Source organism: Stegostoma tigrinum, chromosome 36 (assembly GCF_030684315.1).
Source record: "Stegostoma tigrinum isolate sSteTig4 chromosome 36, sSteTig4.hap1, whole genome shotgun sequence".
In the NCBI taxonomy this organism is placed as follows: Eukaryota; Metazoa; Chordata; class Chondrichthyes; order Orectolobiformes; family Stegostomatidae; genus Stegostoma; species Stegostoma tigrinum.
The window spans coordinates 4248130-4267327 of record NC_081389.1 but is presented as its reverse complement, the minus strand read 5'-3'; the positions used below and the strand labels follow the sequence as shown (position 1 = coordinate 4267327).

General features: G+C 41.4%; 1 protein-coding gene across 1 annotated transcript in view; it reads left to right on the top strand.

Moving 5' to 3' along the window:
- Positions 1–19198, top strand: part of trip4 (thyroid hormone receptor interactor 4) — a 138935-nt gene that overhangs the window by 68222 nt on the left and 51515 nt on the right. Inside the window, exon 11 of the mRNA XM_048520687.2 lies at positions 1697–1788. Coding sequence (XP_048376644.1) covers positions 1697–1788 — 92 coding nt within the window. The remainder of the gene's footprint in view (positions 1–1696; positions 1789–19198) is intronic.

Below are 19198 nucleotides of genomic sequence, written 5' to 3'. Positions count from 1 at the left end.
GCCAGCATTTATTGCCTGTCCCTAGTTGCCCTTGAGAAGATGGTGGTAAAATGCCTTCTTGAACCACTGTGTCCACCTGCTTGGTTGACCCATAGTGCTGTTTGGGGGTGTGGGGGGGTGTGGGGGGGGGGGGGGGGGCGCGGGGCGCGGTGGCGGATTCCAGGATTTTCACCCAGCAACAGTGAAGGAACGGTGATATATTTCCAAGTCAGAGTGGTGAGTGGATTGCATGGGAACGTGCAGGTGGTGCTGTTTCCATGTATCGGCTACCCTTGTCCTTCTAGATGTTGTGCGTTTGAAAGGTGCTGTCTGAGGATCTTCGGTGAATTTCTTTGGTCTTTGGTCAATTTTGTATAGGACTCAAAAGTCCTGCTGGATAAAATTGCCAAGAAACATGGCTAATTGGGTAAGTGGGCCAGTTGATAGTCATCCACAAGAAAGTAAAAAAAGGTAAAATCACGATAGTCGCAGAGGATCATAAAACTGCCCTGTCATTAGAGAGAAGCAAATGGGGGTATGTTTAAACTGAGGCTCAGCCCATCTTGGATAAACCCTTTATGCTGTTTTTTGCTACTGCCATTCGGTGTTGGAATATGCCGATGTTTGGGACAAGGACCTCTGAAAACAGGAAAAGATTGGTAAAGTAATAGTCCAGTCTCTTAGAGATTATAAAGGTCTCAATCCAATCCTGTTTCAGGCAAGTGATATGCAGCACTGCAAGTGACATTGACCTGTAAATGACAATAAATGTACCCCACATCAAGCTCGATTTACTTAGCATAAAATCAAACTTGCCAAAACTAAAGCATTCACTTCCTGCCACTAATACACAACATCAATGGCTAATCAAGAATGTCAGGGTTCAATTGGACTCAAAAGTGCAGGTTTTCATAGTGTGGAGCTGGACAAACACAGCAGGCCAGGCAGCATCAGAGGAGCAGGACAGTTGGCGTTTCGGTCGGGACTGGCCTACTGTGTTCCTCCAGCTCCACGCTGTGTTATTTCCAACTCCATCTGCGGTTACTGTCTCTGTGCAGGTTTTCATGCCATTTCTTTTGTCTGTGTGTAAGATGACCCTATTAATAATAACTTTTCAAACTGGGCACTGCCCCTTCTGATTTGGGTGCCAGTTCACTACACCATTATTTTTCTTTCGAGGCTAAGCTCAGGGTTCTGACAATTTTGATGTAGGCACTCTTGTCTGTCAATAGGGGGCTCCAAAGCACTTCCTGTCTACCTTGCTAATTCCAGTATTTTGTGCAGGAGATTACTGCATTTCACCTATTTTGGGAGTGTGAACCAGGTGCTGGTAAACATTGTGGGGAAGGAACTTTATCCACTTCAGTGTGAATTTGCAGGTACGATAATGTGAGGATATTTTGAGAATACACTCTCTTCTAAAGTAGTAAACACCTTGCCAACCTAGCATATGCACATGATAAATCCCTACAATATGGAAGCGGGCCATTCGGCCCATTGAGTACAAACCAACTCTCCAAAGAACATCCCACCCAGACCCAACCCCCTACTCTATTCACATAACTCTGCATTTTCCATGACTAATACACCTAACCCACACATCCCCGAATACAATGGAAGAGTTTGTATACCTATGATGTTTTGCATCTATTATTTAATTTGATTTTTTAAATGCCAAAAATCCTCATGGTTGATTTTGAATCTTTCCATTTCACAGACATTGACTTTCCCAAAGATTACCCAACTGGCTGCCTGCTGGGCTCTGTGGATGTGATAGACTGTGTGTCTCAGGAGCAGTACCGTGAACAGGTATGTGTGAAAGCTGCCAACAATCTTGCAGCTGTGTCCCTTGCCAAGCAGTATGAACAGAGGGTGCTTGTTTTTATAAATGACCTCTGACTTGAGTTCCAGTGTAACTGATAATTTAATCCTTGTCTGTCTGTTTCTCTTTTACATTGCATCATGTTGTACAGTAGTGTTCCCTCTAAGCTACAGTCAAACAAGTACCACATATTTAAGTATTATTGCAGTGCATATTCTGGGTGATTAAGTAGTTTACTGCCTGTCAAGCCAATGAGTAAAGGTGCTGCTATGATGGGAAATAGACGAGAACTGAGCATGACTTAATTTGTCAGGTGGAATTAAGAGCCACAAATAATGGTTTCTGGAGTTCAAAACTATGCCTACACTTAGCTTTCCTGTGGCTGACTCTGCCTTTGCCTTTGTATTCTAGCCCTCTAGAAATTAATCTTAATATTGTATTTATCTTTCTAACCACCAATTAAACCTGTACGGTAACCATAAGAGAATTGAGAACTAGGGCTACCAAGTCCTTTTGTGCTTCAGATTTCCAAAGCCTTTCCCTGTCTATACCACTATTCTTTATTCTTCCTATCAAAGTACGTAACCTCACACTTTCCCACGTTGTATTCCATCTGCACCTTCTTTGCCCACTTTCCTAGCATGTCCAAGTTCTTCTGCTGCCTCCCCATTTCCTCAACACTGCCTGTCTGCCTCCTAGCTTTGTGTCATCTGTCAACTTAGCAACCATGTCCTCAGTTATATTGTCTAGATTGTCAATGTATAATGTAAATAGTTGTGGTCCCACTACTGACCTCTGCAGAACACAATTAGTCTATCATTCCTGAAAAAGACCCCTTTATCTCTACTCTCTGCCTTCTGCCAGTTGGCCAATCCTTTATTCTTTATCTTGCCCCTAATATCATGGGTTTTTATCTTTCTTAGCAGCTTCCCGATTAGCACCTTGTCTGTGGCCTTCAGGGAATCCAAATAAATCATATCCACTGGCTCTACTTTGTCTAACTTGCTCATTACCTCTTCAAAGAATTCTAAAAGACTTGTACAACTTCCTTAACGCCATACTTACTCAGCCCGAATTTACTTCCAAGTGCATTGCAATTTCATCCTTTAAGAACTGATTCTAAACTCTTACCGACAACTGAGGTCATGCTAACCAGTCTATAATCTCCTGGCTTCTGCCTCCCTCCCTTTTTAAACTGGTGTTACATTTGTTGTTTTCCAGTCCTCTGGGACCCTCCCTGACTCCAGTGATTCCTGAAAGATCACCACCAATGCCTCTATAATCTCATCACATATCTCCTTAAGAACCCTAGGGTAGAACCTCCCCAGTCCAGGTGATTTATCTGCTTCAGACCTTTCAAGCTTCTCTGATAATTTCTTAAAAATATTGATTACGTAATTTTTTTCATTGCTACTATACGCACGTGTCTGTGCATTGTCTTAATATTGGCATCGATAACAAAATAGTTCCGTAAGTGAATAGAAAATATTAGAAAATTGTCATGCATTGTTAGAATCAGATTGCTTTCCTCCCTTCCCTGTCTTGGAAGTTGGATGATTGCTTGAGCTAATGTTCCTCTCGCACCTCTGATAGAATGACGCTCGGACACTGAGTGAGTGAGCCCTGTGAATGATTGCAGATGGTGAGGGGAGCAGCATGAATTATTAATATTCTGTGTTTCAGTCTGTAGGCCCCAGAATACTGCAACCTGGCACTGAGTGTTTCTTGCTCTTCTTTTTTTCAAATTGAAGTGCGAACTGTTTTGGCAGGGTTTTTCAATTCGTATGTCAGGAACGTACTAGTCAGAATTTCTGTGAAATGATCTATGATCATAACACCAGTGATTATACTTCAAAAGTACTTCATTTATTGCATCATGCTCTGGGACTTCCTGATGTTGTGCAAGGCACTATATAAATGCAGCTTTTTCTTTCTAGACTTCAGCCCAGTTGGTTTATTCAAATAGAAACTAACTAGTACAGTACACTGTAAAACCACAGTTTGAGGCAGTGTTGTTTACAACTCACTGAACATAACGTAAATATGCAAATGATGTGCAGTGTTTTGCAACCCTCGATAATGTATTGACCATATATAGAATTCTACCTGATCGATGAATGTGGACTCTGGTAGTCACATAATATCATGTTTCCTGTGCAAACAGCAACAACTTGTTTCGATGTATTGACTTCAATATAGCAAAGGGTCTCAAGATGTATATAATGTAGTCAAGGTAATTCCAAACACACACTACAATACAATGGGGCAAGGCAGTGATGTAGAGTAATTTGACTGGACAAATAATCCAGAACCCGAAGCTAATGTTGTGGGGACATGAGTTCAAATCCTGTCAGACCAGATGGTGAAGCTTTAATTCAATAAAGAAACTAGCATTCAAATTTAGTCCAATGATGATCATACGACCACTGTTTATTGTTCTAAAAACTCATCTGATTCACTAAAGATCCCTTGGGAAAGCAAATCTGCTACCCTTGGACTCGCTTACATCTGACTCCAGACCCACGGCAACATGGTTGATTCCAAACTATCGTCTGGGCAATTAGGGATGGGAACTGGATGCTGGCTGAGTTAGTGACTTATGCTTCTCATCAACAAATAATAACAACAAACTGGGACACAGCAAAACTGATGTTGAATCGGAGAGTAGACAAGTAAGTTAGAATTAAGATGTATTACTTAAATTGTCTTGATCCTGTATTCCGTAGGAATGCTTTGACTGTCAGCCTTGGTTCAATGTTTGTATCCTCACCAAAGTCATAACTTCAAATCCTGCTTTAGAGCCTGCTGTGTCCACGAAAATTGGCATTTCATTGCAACATTGCTTAAATGCCAGCTTTTGGATAAAGGTGGTAAACCAAAGCCCGACTTGACCCTTTTGTGGTTGTAAAACATTCCAAAGAGGCCGCTCTTTGAAGAAAGAAAAAAAAATTTCCAGCTACCTTGGCCAATGTTTATCCTTCGGTTAAACTACATCACTAAAATAAATAATCTAGCTATTTATCTAATTGTTTGGTACATTGCCAGCTTTCCCTGCATGACTTCATGCTAAATAGTCTACAAGATTATTCCTATCTATTTAATCTAATTGTACTGAGCAAAAGTATCATTGTTGTCTTTTATAACTGCAGCAGTCAATGATCACATTCAGCATCTTAAATCAGTAAAATAGCTTCCAACTTGTTAGGTGCAAAGGTTTAAAATCTGCTGGGACATCCTGCTGACAGTATGTGACTGAGAGCTAACAGAACAAATCTTACCCTAATTTGCAGTTAATTAGTATTGATAGGCAATCTCCTAGATCATCACTGGAAATCACTGTCTTCCCCTTACAGCAATCCTTCTGACTTCTACACACCAGTGACTAAGCTAATGCTGAGTAATGGACAGCTTGTACCTGCACACTGCTGCATGGAAAGGGATTGAGACTGCTCAGTTTCCTTTAATTTGGGATGACCACAACTACATAGAGACGTTCAGTCTCAGTGTTATTTTACAGCCATAGTATGAATCTGAATTTGTGACTGAGAATTATGACCATATTGATATGGCCCCAACCCTTCCAATATTTGTCAAAATAATGTAATAGAGATTTGACATAACCTTATTTGAGTCTTAGTCGGTTTTGATGTCTTTAAACATCAACAATAGCTTGCAATTACATACAACTTTTAACATCGAGAAAATATCTTGGACACTTCAGGTTGGGTAAATTATAAGATTAATCAAAGATGAGATTCAATGAGAACCTTGAAGGAGGAAATGGAAAAGTTGTGGGATTTTGGGAAGGCATGCTAAAATAAATAGCTTAGACAGTTGAAGGTATGGCTGCAAAAGTTAAGAGTTAAGCAAGGGTGTTGTATGAGGCAGAATTGGATGAGGGGATTCTGCAGCAGATGGCCAACACTATGGGACCAGTCTTTATGGTGAAGCGTATATGAGGTTGGAAGCTTTGTTTGGAATCCACTAGTGTACAGATATAGTGACAAGAGTTAATTGCCAGAGAGGAGGAGGTATTTTCAAATTAATCTGCTCAGAGATGTTATGATGCACTTCTGGAATAGGTAGGACTTCAACCTTGCCCTTCTGGTCCAAAGATAGGGATGCTATCGCTGCACCATAAAAGCCCCACAGTCAGAGAGCAGGATAATTGTGGAGTAAACTGTCAGCAGCTCGAGAGAACGTTAGTTAACTTGAACTGCAGCTGGAGAATGTCATCCAAGTTAAAGTTGTTTTAGAGTTGGTGGTAAGAGTGATAATTGAAATATGGAGTTACAGGAGAAGTGGGCACTGATCTGGGAGGCAAGTGATTATTTGAGGATTTTGAGATTGGAGAAATATCCAAGGTTTTTTTTGAGGCGCTCATGCAGTTTTGTGTTATTTACTGTCAGTTATCATTTGGATGAATGAAGGAAGCTGAGAAAGTAAATAAAGACACTAACTCACAGGGGAGAAAGTAGGAAGCAGAAGAGCTGAATAAATGGTTTCTGAAATGATGACAGAGATGCTCGAGCTCCTGTTGGAATTGAAGACAGAGGGGTTTGGAGAAGGTTTTAAAAGAGATATTTAGTAGCAGAGAAAGGAAATTGGGATTACCTTTTCTTTCCAAGGTGATTGTGCAGTGACATTTAGTTTAGTTAGAAGAAAGAGGGTCCTCTCACGCTTGATGTGAACCAGCTGAACCCAGTGATGGATGACGGCCTGGTTGTGCATCAGATATGATGAAATCTGCATCCTTTGAACTTGAGAAAAAAAAATGTGAATCGTACCAAGGAGTTTGTTCAAAATGGAAGAGAAGAAAGGGGTTGAGCATCAAAGGCAGATGTGAGAATTGGTGCTGCAGAAGTCTTGTCATGAATACAGATTTGAAGTCTAGGCATTGGGATACGCAGTATACTGTTGTAAGCAACTGAGAGAGAGTCAATATGTTGAGGACGGACAACAAAGGAGGTTGGAGGGATACATTTGGTAAAAGAAATGTTTGCAAGTGACTTTGTCTGAGGGCCATAGAGTATTAATTTCCTAATGCACTGCAGGAATTTTATCAGACACAACCAGACAAGAACAGTTAAAATGCGTTAAGCTTTTGTTAAATGCAAAAGTCTTTCAAAGGCGATGGAAGTAGATTTGCTCAAAAACGAACGTGGAACAACCAACTAGTTTTGTTTTAGGTTCTGTAGAAGAGTCACTGAATTCATAATATTGGCTGTGATTTCTCTTCACATACATCACCATATCTGCTGAGTTCCTTCAACAGTTTCTACTTTTGTTTCAGAGATAAAGGAACTGCAGCTGCTGGAGAATCTGAGATAACAAGGTGTAGAGCTGGATGAACACAGCAGGCCGAGCAGGAAGGCTGACGTTTCAGGCCGAGACCCTTTTGCCCGAAACATCAGCCTTCCTGCTGCTATGATATTGCTTGGCCTGTTGTGTCTGTGTTCATCCAGCTCTACACCTTGTTATGTCTGCGTTTGTTTGAGATCTTCAGGGTCCACAGTTCATTGTTTTGTTTTTGTTTTACTTTAGAAACTATTTTCTCCAAATCCTTTTATCTAATCAGACAAATTCGGGAACAACAAGCGTATTATTCAGCCACAATAAATGTATGCTGTAGACACTTCTTTGCACTGCAGTAGGAATGAGCCCTGACTTCAACACTTTTTCATTGCTAGTTTACGGCAAAACAAAAATCGCATTGCATTGACACTGAACAGGCAGTTAAGATGCTTTTTCAAAAATAAATTTTTTAAAAACAATTCATTTCTGGCTTTCCTATCTTTTCTCCTCTTTAATTGATAGCATCTCATTCTGGGATAAGGTCATAGTGATAGCAGCTTTCTGCGTTCTAAGTATTCTTCGCACCTGGTCCTATGCACTTGATGCTGAGAGAAATTCAAGCAAAACCATTGCTAAATGTAAATACTTTCACTAGGGCTGTGTGTGGATACAACAAAGAACAGGAACTTTGGTTCAAGACAGGTTTCCCTGAACCTTGACATTAAGGCAATTGTAATTCCTCCAACAATTGCTTTATTGTAATATCTGTGCATAGATTACTGAATTGTCCAACTTTGTGCACGGTATGTGGCACAACTGAGAATTGAGGGGTCACAGAAATAGTACTACTTGCAAAGTTAAATTAATGCATGTAAAATTACTCCCTGATGCAGTTAACTGTTCTTCTTGTGAAAAGAGTTCTATATGTGTCTAAACTTAAAGATTTTTTTTCTAGTTTAATGAAATTATATTGAGAAATACAAACCCAGGAGTTAGTTATTGAGCATTATAAGCCAGGAAAATTCCTGCAAAAATGGCTTAGGAGTTTTTTCAGTGTAAACTTGCAAAATTCTGCAGCTGGAAGACTGGAATTACAATGTGATGGTGACCAGAAATATATTGTACAAATACACTTTGTATTCAGCTTATTATGCCTCTTGGGTGAAGCTTTTATTCTAGTTATGGACGAACAGCTCGTTTTCAGCACCTTGCTGAAAGATGGATATGTTTGTTCCTGAGGCAAGCTATTTTATCAAGATGTTAAGGGAAATCTTCATAATTTTTACGTCTTAGTTGGCTTCCCCTGCTGCAGTTGAATGCCTATCTGTACTCGTTAGGCTGGCACATGAGGAATGGCTGTTCTGGGCAGGCTGGTATGATTCACCAGAGGTGAGGTACAGATCAGCTATGCCATAATAAAATAGTTGAGCAAACCCAAGGAGATGAATGACCTAATATTTCTAATGACCCAGAATGCATACGATCATCCAACTAATTGGAGGACTACAGTATTGCACAAAGTAGGTGCTAAGACTGACTGACCACAGCAGATTTGTTGTAATGAAGCTAACGATCAATTAGATTCGAATGTACTTCTCCAAATTTTTTAAATAGAGCCTTGGAATCGTGTCAGATATCTTTTATACCTTATCTGTATAATTTCCATTTTCCTTGAATAGTAGTTAAATTGGAGATGCTGTGTGTTCTCTTACTCAGGACATGAACATCGTAGTGTTGGTGATGCTTGGTCTCTGAAATCTGTAAATCATTGACAGAATGCCTGTGACTTACATGAGACAACTGGTTGATTTCTCTGCCTTTCTCTCAGCATTCTGTCATGTTGTTTGTGTGAACCAGTAGCAGATTGTACTCTATAGCCAGGCATTGCTCAGTACTCCCAGTTGCCTAATTGATTGCCTGTAATCTCTGCCAGCAGTCACTTTCATAGCACTTGACTGTTTGAATGATACATGAGGATAAATGTCAGCTTGTTTCTTGCAGATTGAGATTTTTAAAAATTGTGGTTGAAATTGGACCATTTATTAATGACTTGTTCAAGGGGATGTGGAATTGAAATATATTCGTGAAAATAAAAGACAAAGTCAGCAATGTGATGGTGCTAATACTGTGATGTAAAAGGCTAATATGAAATGCAACTGAAACCTGATGAAAGGGACTGAGGGCAAACATGGTTCAGAAAGATCTGTGTGGCAAGAGAGCTCTAATTTAGGCAAGATAGAATGTCTGTCTTTCTGAAGTTGAAAGTAGAAACAGCTGGTAAATAGATGTACTTTTGCCACCAGCTGGTTATATTATAGCTTTTGCACATTTGCAAAATGATTTTGGCAGCAAAGGGAATAGCTGTCAGATTCATGGCTGGAAATTGTCTCCTACATTGCTAACAGCCACAGAGAAGGCCTTGGCCCAGCTTTTTGTCATGGAAAGACATGTGGACAATGAGTCATTTTGTTTTGGGATCTTGGGTATATTATGAGTAAGACAACCTGTTACTACTCACTGTCTTGAATAACTTCCAGACCTCTCATGATTTGGAACAACTCTATCAAATATCCTCCATATCCTTTCCTCTAAAATGAACAGCCCCAAATACTCCACTCTATCTATGTAACTGAAGTTCCTCATCCCTGGGAGCATTGTTATTAATCTTTTCTTCATCATTTCTATTGTGTTCAGTCATCCAAAAGCACCTTCTGGTCACAATGCTTCAGTAATTAGGTTTCATTTGAATTATTAAAAATTGTATACATCCTGGTTTACTTTGTCTTGGAGGTGGAGCAATAGGACAGAAATGCTTTTGCTCCAAGTAATACTTAACAGACTAAATTACAACCTGCAAACCAAAACAACTATCGACTGCTTAATTGAGTTGTAAGTTTGGATATTGCAACATTACAACGCAGAATCTCACAAATTCCTCGAATCTCTCTGACTATTTCATATACAACATTAGAAAGGTAATAAAAACCAAAAGAACAAAAACAAAGTCACTGGAAAAGCTCCAACTGGTCTCACAGCATCTGTGAAGGCAAAAACAGAGTTTGGCCCTAGTTATGCCTATGTCTTCATGGGGTATGTGGAACATTCCTTGTTCCAGTCCTATTCCGGCAACGGTGCTGCTTCCCTCTCATCTGGAATTGGGTAACTTCATCAACTTCACCTCTAATTTCCAGCCTGCCCTCACTTTCACCTGGTCTATCTCTGCCTCCTCCCTTCCCTTCCTTGACATTTCTGTTTCCATTTCTGGGGATAGACTGGCCACTTATATCCATTACAAGCCCATTGACTCCCACAGCTAAATGAACTATACGTCCTCACACCCCACTTCCTGTGAAGACTCCATCCCATTCTCTCAGTTCCCCCGTCTCCGTCGCATATGTTCACATGAGGCTAGCTTTGACAAGGGAGTCTCGAAAATGTCCACATTCTTCCTCAGGATTCCCCAGCTCCATGGTCGACAGGGCCCTCAATCGGGTCTGACCCATCTCCCACACTTCTGCCCTTACCCTTTCTCTTCCCTCTCGCAAAAGTGATAGGGTTCCCCTTATCCTCACCAGCATCCACGTCCAGAAGATCATCAGACGCCGATGCCACCACCAGACACATTCCCCTCCTCTCCCTTGTCCGCCTTCTGCAGAAACTGTTCCCAATGGGTCACCCTGGTCCATACCTCATTCACCCACAACATCTCTCCACAGCCCTACAGCACCTTCCCCCTATAACTGGGGAAGGTGCAACACCTGCCATTTACTTTCTCCCTCCTCAGTATTCAAGGCCCCAAATATACCTTCAAGCAGCACTTCACCTGCATTTCCAAGAATCTAGTCTACTGCATTTGCTGCTCACAATGTGGTCTCCTCTTCACTGGGGAAACAAAGCGTACACGTGGTGACCGGATCGTAGAACATCTATGTTCTGCTCACAAAAAAGGCCCTGAACTCAGCTTTTGTGCTCCTGAGATACTGCTGGGCCTGCTGTGTTCATCCAGCCTCATATTTTATTATCTTGGATTCTCCAGCATCTGCAGTTCCCATTATCCCTGAACTACCTGTTGCCTGCCACTTTAACGCACCATCCTGTCCCCTGGCCAACAGCTCTGTCTCTGGCTTGCTATAGTGTTCCAGCGAAGCCCAATGCAAGCTGAAGGAACAACACATCATTTTCCGCTTGGGGACCCTACAGCCCTCTGGACTCAATATTGAGTTCAGTCATTTTAGGGCCTAAACCCTCCCATGTCCCAGCCCCCCAACTCACACATCAGGCCTTCTGACCACAAAGCCTGCCATTACACACACCCTGTTGTTAATCACTAATCCATTAACAACTGCTCACCCCCCCAGCCTGATCATTAGCAGCTCCTTTGTCCAACTGTCTTTCTCTCTCTTTGGGTCTGTCCTATCTTTTACTCCCTACCCCACCCACCTCTCTATTTTCTGCATATAAACTGATATTTTCCCAGCCATTTATCAGCTCTGTGGAAGGGCCACCGGACCCGAACTGTTAACTCTGTTTTCTCCATCATAGATGCTGCCAGACCTGCTGAGCTTTTCCATCAACTTTTGTTTTTGTTGTCTATATGGACTTAGCAAGGTTTTTGATAAGATTCTGAAGTTAGGCTGACTAGTAAGGTTAGATCACATGGAATTCGGGGAGATCTTGTCATTTGGATAAAAAATTGGCTTGAAGGTCGGAGACAGAGGTTGGTGATGGTGGGTTGCATTTCAGACTACCATTTAAGCCTGAATTGAGAGAAGAGCAGTTGAGATAGACAGAGGAGTTGATGACAATCTGGATAGGAGGGTAAGTAAATGTAAATAGGGACTGTTAGTGACTAACAATAGGTAGAGTGTAATAGCAGGGTATATGATAACAAGGCCTGATGCGTGTGAGGTAGGGGGCTAGGGCATGGGAGAGTTCAGGTCCTAAAATTGTTGAACTTGATTATTGAGTCCGGAGGGCTGGAAGGTCCACAAGTGGAAAATGAAATGATGTTCTTCCAGCTTGAGTTGAGCTTCACTGGGACACTTCAACAAGCCAGAGACAGAGATGTTGGCCAGGGAACAGGGTGGTCTGTTAAAGTGGCAGGCAACAGGTAGTTCAGGTTCTTTTTTGTTTTGGGGGTGTTCACCCAATCTACGCTTCGTTTTCCCAATGTAGAGGAGACCACATTGTGAGCAGCGAATGCAGTAGCCTAGATTTATATAAACAATGTCCACTGCTCTGCCTTTGTCGGCTTCTTTCTCAAATCTTCAGTTGTTCAATCATAATTTCCCATGCTCAAAGCCATGTCGACCGTCCCTAATCAGTCCTTGCTTTTCCAAATACATGTAAATCCTATTTCTCAGAATCCCCTTTAGTAACTTACCCAACACAGATGTCCGACTCGCCATCTGTGGTTCACTGCCTTTTCCTTATTACCTTTGTACAAGTAGGTTACCAAGCCTGCTTTTGACACAACCTGACAAACCCATCTCCTTAATTTCTTGAACAAGAGTAACTTGGGAGCATCATCACCTTCTGGTTGCAGACAAACTGAGTTGGAAATAGATCACCATTCTTTACGGTTGCTGAATCAGACTTCAGGCATAACCTTTCTTATAGTCCACTGGGTGTACCGACACAACAGGAATGACAGCAGTTCAAGAGTATTGCTCGCTACCATCATCTTGAGCAATTTGTGTGGTTCTTTGGTTAATATTGCGATATCCAAACTTACAATTCATTTAAGCAGTCAACAGTTGCTTTTTGTTTTGAAGGTTGTAATTTTGTATGTTAGGTATTACTTTGGACAAAAAGGTTTCTGTTCTATTGCTTCACCTTCAAAACCAAGTAAACCAGGGTGTGTATTTTCCTTTGATAATTCTTGATTACTGAAGTATTGTGACCAGAAAGTGCTTTAGGACGACTGAAGGCAATAGAAACGGTGACGAAAAGGTTAGTGACAATGCTTCCAGGAATGAGGAACTTCAGTTACTTGAATAGAATGGAGTGTTTGGGGCTGTTTCTTTTTAGAGAAAGGGAGATTGACGATATTTGATAGAGTTGCTCAAAATCATGAGAGGCCTGGGCTGAGTAGATTGAGACGAAACTGTTCCCGTTGGCAGAAGTGTTGTGAATGGCAGGATAGGAATTCAAGATGATTGACAAAAGAAGCTGCTTGATACAAGGAAAAACAAATTTACAGAATTAGTGTTTTTTTTTGCCTAAGGCGTTTGAGAGTGCAATGGACCTAGGTGTTAGCCATCGCTTTCAATCGGGAAATAGCTAGTTATCTGAAAAGAAATATTTGATGGCTACCATGAAAATGCAAAGGAGTGGGATTTTGTGGACAAAAATAGAAATTGCTGGCAAAGCTCAGCAGGTCTGGGAGCATCGGTGGAAAGAAATCAGAGTACGCACTTCAGGTTGTGTGAGCCTTCATCAATTCTGCCAGACCTGCTGAGCTTTGCCAGCAGTTTCTACTTTTATCTCTGATTTACAGTATCTGCAGTACTTTTGGTTTTTATTTAAGTAGGATTTTGTAGTTACACTTGCATTTGACTGATGGGCTGAATGGCAGCCTCCTATGCTGTAACTGTTCTTTTGATCCTATGATATCGTCAATAATTCCCTAACTTCTCAGATACTGGAAGCAGCCACGATGATTAGGGAGCATCTGCCTTGGGTCGGCATTGGTTCTGTTACCTGAGTCAGATGGTTGTGGATTCAAGCCCCACTGCGGATACTTGAGCAAATTGCCTTGCACTCTGCACTCTGTCAAACATACCTGTGGATGAGATGTTATTTGGTGACTCCATCTGCCTATTCAAGTGGACGTAAATAATCCAATGGCACAAACGGAGAGAAGCCTTGCCAGCATCATAGGCAATCTACTTATTTTAACCAAAACTAAAGCAGATCACCTGGTCATCTTGCTTCATTTCTGTATGTGTGTGGGGGCAGATTTATTGCTGGATTTTCTGTTCCAATTATGAAAGTATTTTGTTATGCTTGAAGATGTTTGGGTTGTTATAAGATTGTGATTGGCAGCCATGGTTTCAAATGCTGTGGTCCTAGCCTTTGGACTTTCCTCTGTAAACCTCCCTGCATCTCCACCTTTCGTGCTTGAAGACATGTTAAAATTCACCTCTTTCAGTGAGCTTCTGGCACTGATGGGCTAATGGCAGTTTATGATTCAGTGTCAAATTTTGTTAGCATTCCTGTGCATCACCTTGGGATGGTTTGCCATATGAAAGGTGCTATCGAAATGCATGTATTGTTGTTTTGTTCTTCGTTGACATTCCAGGAATGTCATTCAAAATTAGAATGTTTATTCCTTGGACCGTTTAATGTGGCATGAAATCTCAGCTGTCAAATCTTTCTAGATTTGTAGCTTTTTTTTTATTCGTTCATGTTTCTAATGTATATGTGAATAGTTGCAGCTACTGATAAAAGGCACGAGCAACCTTCCTGAAAAAGCAGTCTGGCAATTCCACACAGAGGGTCGATAAATTGAATGGTGATGAAGGATCTAATATCTTGAGTGGTACAGTCATACTACGAAGAAATAGAAAATTCTGACAAATGGTATCCTGTAGAAAAAAGCAACAGTAAATGGTGTACGTGACAGTCAGGCCTGAAATTTTCTGTTTCTCTTTTATTATCTATCAGTCATTTCCTAGATTTATGATGTCTACAAGGATAAATGATCTAGCATTGCTTTGTTACCTGTGATGCAAACTGCTACTGTATTCCTCGAGCAGCATTATTTGCAGTGTGTAACACCAATTAATTTCTTAATACTTGCACGACCTAAACTGCCCTTGGAAAGAAGGGCATATTCTTGAGTGGAACCACTTTGTACAGCTTTGCACTGATGAAAACCTTCAGAAGACTGAAATTTCCTTGTGTGCTTCTTACAGCTCTCAGTTGGAGAGCTGTGTCATAGATCCCTTTCAAGTGGTTTCAGCCTTGCTGCTATGACCTGGTAAATGAGGGGAGTTTACTCAGGAATGTTTCAAGAAATTAATTATGTGGTTACAAGCTTGCAGACAGGCTGGCAGCAGAGAGTCTCCCCTCTGTGGTGTGCTGTAAGAAATTTACTGACCATTATTGATAGAATGTCTGACACAGCGCCAGAACGTGTAGAAACAATTTGGTTGACAGAAATGTCTTATGATATACTGGGAATTAAACATGACGAGAGCCTAGAGATTATAGGCTTGTTGTTCATTGTTGGATTGTTGTGAGTGGAGGTGGTACATAGAAATAAAATTGCAGGATTTATTTTAAAGCCTCCAGTTTCTGGTAATACAGCCTCTGCCCTTTCCCCTTCATTCCATATTTAGACAAATATGCTAATAATTGGACTGGTGACTGAAGAATTACCCACGATTCCACTTTACCATGGAGTCACACTTGCCCCATGTAAGTTATCTATGTTACACCCCCGTCGCCACTTGGTGAGGGAGGGGATCAGAAGTCAATCTTTATTCCAGTTTAGCTTTCTTCACAAAGTGAAACATGACAACAGCCTGGCTCCTAACCCTCTTCCCAAACAAATTGTCAATAAGCATCTTGCTTTGTATGGATTCAAGAATAACTGTCCCTTGATTCCAGAATGCCATTTATTTGGTTGAGAGTTTCTGCAGTAGGCCTGAACAGTTTCTGAACTGGTAGAGCATCCCATGAAGCGGTGGAATTTGAAGCCCGGGCACAATGTTCAGTCCTTCCTAGTTGAATGTGCAAGAGTTCTGTCTGACTGCTAGTGGAGATGTCTTCAAGAAGGACACTAATTTGTTTGGTCCTCGTGTTGAATCCAGAGAATGAGGTGGAGCCATTGGAATTTATCAACGCTCTTGCATGTTGCTAGTGAACATTCCAGGTCTTGTTGCAGCACTGGACTGTGATGATAACAGCTATTTTGTTCACTAGGATATCTGCTCACATTATTGAGTATTTGTTATTCAAATACTCCCAGAACTTCCTCCCATCAGTTTATAAATATTTTTCATCATGTTGGGTCTGCCTTTAGCACATGGACTGCAGCAGTTCAATAAGGCAGTTCATCATCACCTTCTCAAGGAGAACTAGGGATAAGTAATAAATGCTGATCCAGCCAGTTCCTGCTACATCCTATGAATTTCGAGAAATATTTGTGGTAGTTGTAGAAAGCTGAGCTAGCACAGGTGAACTACACTGCAGTCGGTTTTGGAAAGGTCAAGAAGAGTGGAAAGAGACAGACCAGGATAATGAAATTCAGAACAAATTACATAAAATGATAATGCAGGTCAAAGGGATAATTACTTGAAAGAGTTTAATTATCAAAACCCGCCTGATTTTTCCCTTGCAGAATATCAATATTTTTCTACAGTACAAGAATATGCCCTTCAGCCAGCTGAGTCTGCCCAGATTCCTAACCTTTATTTAGACCCTCTACTTATTGCCCACGTGCGGTTTTTATACCTCTAGTCACCTACCATTCGTGTCTATCAAGATGCACCTTAAATGTTGCTAACGTGCCTACTTCCACGATCTCCACTGGCATTGCTGTCCAGGCACCCACCACCCTCTGGAAAAAATCTTCCTGCACTACTCCCCTTTTATCTTGAATCTCTGCCCTCTTGTTGACCATTCCACCCTGGGAGAATTGTCATTATGCCTCTCATAATTTTGTAGACCGCTATCTGGTCACCCCTCAGCCTCTACCTGTCCAATAAAAGCAATCCAGCTTTATCCATTCTCTCCTCCTACCTAAAACCACCCACACCAGACAACATCTTTGTAAACCTTCTCTGCACCCTGTTCAAAGCATCCATATCATTCTGATAGTATGGTGACCAGATCCATACACAATATTATTTTGTATAGCTGTAACATAGTACTTGCCAATGAAGACAAATGTGCTGTATACCTTCTTGGTCACCTTATCCACCCATGTTGCTTCTGTTTGGGATATGTGGACCTGTTTGCTCAGAATCCACTCTGATTTTCTTGTCACTTGTATTCAATAATGAGCAACAAGGCAAAATATAGTGACAAGCTTCAACTGTCACTCCAACCCAGCTCCATTTGAATACTTCAAGAATAAAAAGACAAAGCTGAAAGGAAGTACATTAACACTCTGCCACCTCCACCATTAATCCTGATTCCACTGCACCTGACTGCCCAATGTCAGAGTCAACAGTTTTTAGGCACCATCTCTTCATCGCTTGACCCCCCCTGCCAATGAGATGCTGACATTGAGCCCTATGCTGGATTCACATTGGCCTTGAACCAGGAAATCTAGTTCTGGGCCTACCACAATCAGGAGTTCCCTTGGCTCTCCTGTCACCTCCTTGATGCCTGGAGTCCCTGCTTCAGGCCCACCACAATCGGGAGTCCTTGACTTTGCTGAAGCTGCTACCTTACTGATACCTGGAGCCCCTGACCAGTCCAAGCTGCCATCTCGCTAAGAGCCCCAGTCTGGCTCTTCCCCTCTGCCACCACTGACAGGAAGAAGATGAAGACAAAGAAAAGACAAAAAAAGGTGTAGGAAAGAAGGGAGAAAGCAGCCATCTGGAGTGGATAAGCCCAGGAGCCCAAACACTGCCTAACTTGCTAGTGCCACAGTCTTTGGACATGATGTGTGAGTGCTCCTAAGTGTTCGTGTCCTCTGAGGCCAAAGATGTTAAGTATCTGTTAAGGCCTTAGATATTTCCTTCCTGGCTCCCCACAATATTGTGGAATAGAATCTGTCTGGCTGTGGAGACTTGTATACCTTAATGTGTTTCTAGACAACCAATATTCCTCCTCCATTATGTTGACATGCCCTCACACACACCTTTTCCTAACCTCAACATCTCGCTCTTTGGTACATACCAATGTAAAGTACCCAATTAAGGCTCTCACCAGTTTCCACACAGACACAGACACACACACCTCACCACGAGTGGACCTCCTGTTTCCTTAGATACTCTCTTACCCTCTTGCTTCCAATATATGTGTGAAATGCCTTGGAATTCTTCTTAACCCTGCTGGCCAAGGACCTTTCATAGACCCTTTTATCCTTCCTAACTCTGTTTGAGTTCCATCCTGTTTTCTCTGTTCTTCAGGGACTTCATCTGTTTTTAGTTGCCCACACTTAGGTATGCTTCCTTCTTTTTCCTTTTTGTTTGACTAAGCTGATAATTTCCCTTGTCATTTAAGGTCCTCGAATCCTGCCATCCTTGTCCTTTACAGCATCTGCAGTACTTTTGGTTTTTATTTAAAATAAACAGGTACTGTCCTGCACTCTAATAGACTGGTCCTTAAAAGATGCCACGTGTCGGATGTGGATTTATCCTCAAACAGCTGCTCCACATTCTCCAATTCTTGCCTAATTGCCTATAATTGGCCTTCTCCCAATTTAACACCTTCATCTGAGGTTCATTCTTGTCCTTATCCACAAGTATCTGAAAATTTATAGAATCATGGTCACTTTAAATGAACGTGTTCAGACATATTATGCTGTGTCTGGAGCCTGTGGGACTTGTACCTTCTGGTCTCGGTGGGAACATTTCCACTGTGCCCAAGAGCCGTTTTATTTAAAAGAGGACCACTAGTAGAGTGCCATAGGAGTTCGTGCTAGGGCCACATTTATTTAAAACATACAGTAAATCCTCTATATCCATGGAATCAAAAATTTCAAGTTGACCTATCTATGCCAAAAAATAAGTAACAACAAAAGGGAAAATTTGCATGCCTGCAATGTTTTTAACCATTTTAATCTATTTTTAATAAGCTCCACACTCCATAAATTTCATCATTTCATGGAGGTTCTCTGAAATGGATCCCTCATGGTTAAGGAGGAATGACTGTATAAATGATTTGCCCAAGTAAAGTAACCGTACTGAAGTCAGGTTTGCAGTGAGACAAAAATAATTGTGACATGGTGAGGATGAGACAGTCTGCAGAGTTAAGCAAGTGGGAAAAAACTCCACAGATGAAATATAACGTGGGAAAATGTGAGGTTATGTACTTTGGCAGGAAGAGTGGAAGAGCTGAATATTCTGTAAATGAAGAAAGCTACAGAACAGAGGGATTTAGTAGGCCATATTCATGACTCTCTCAATTAGCAACTTCACC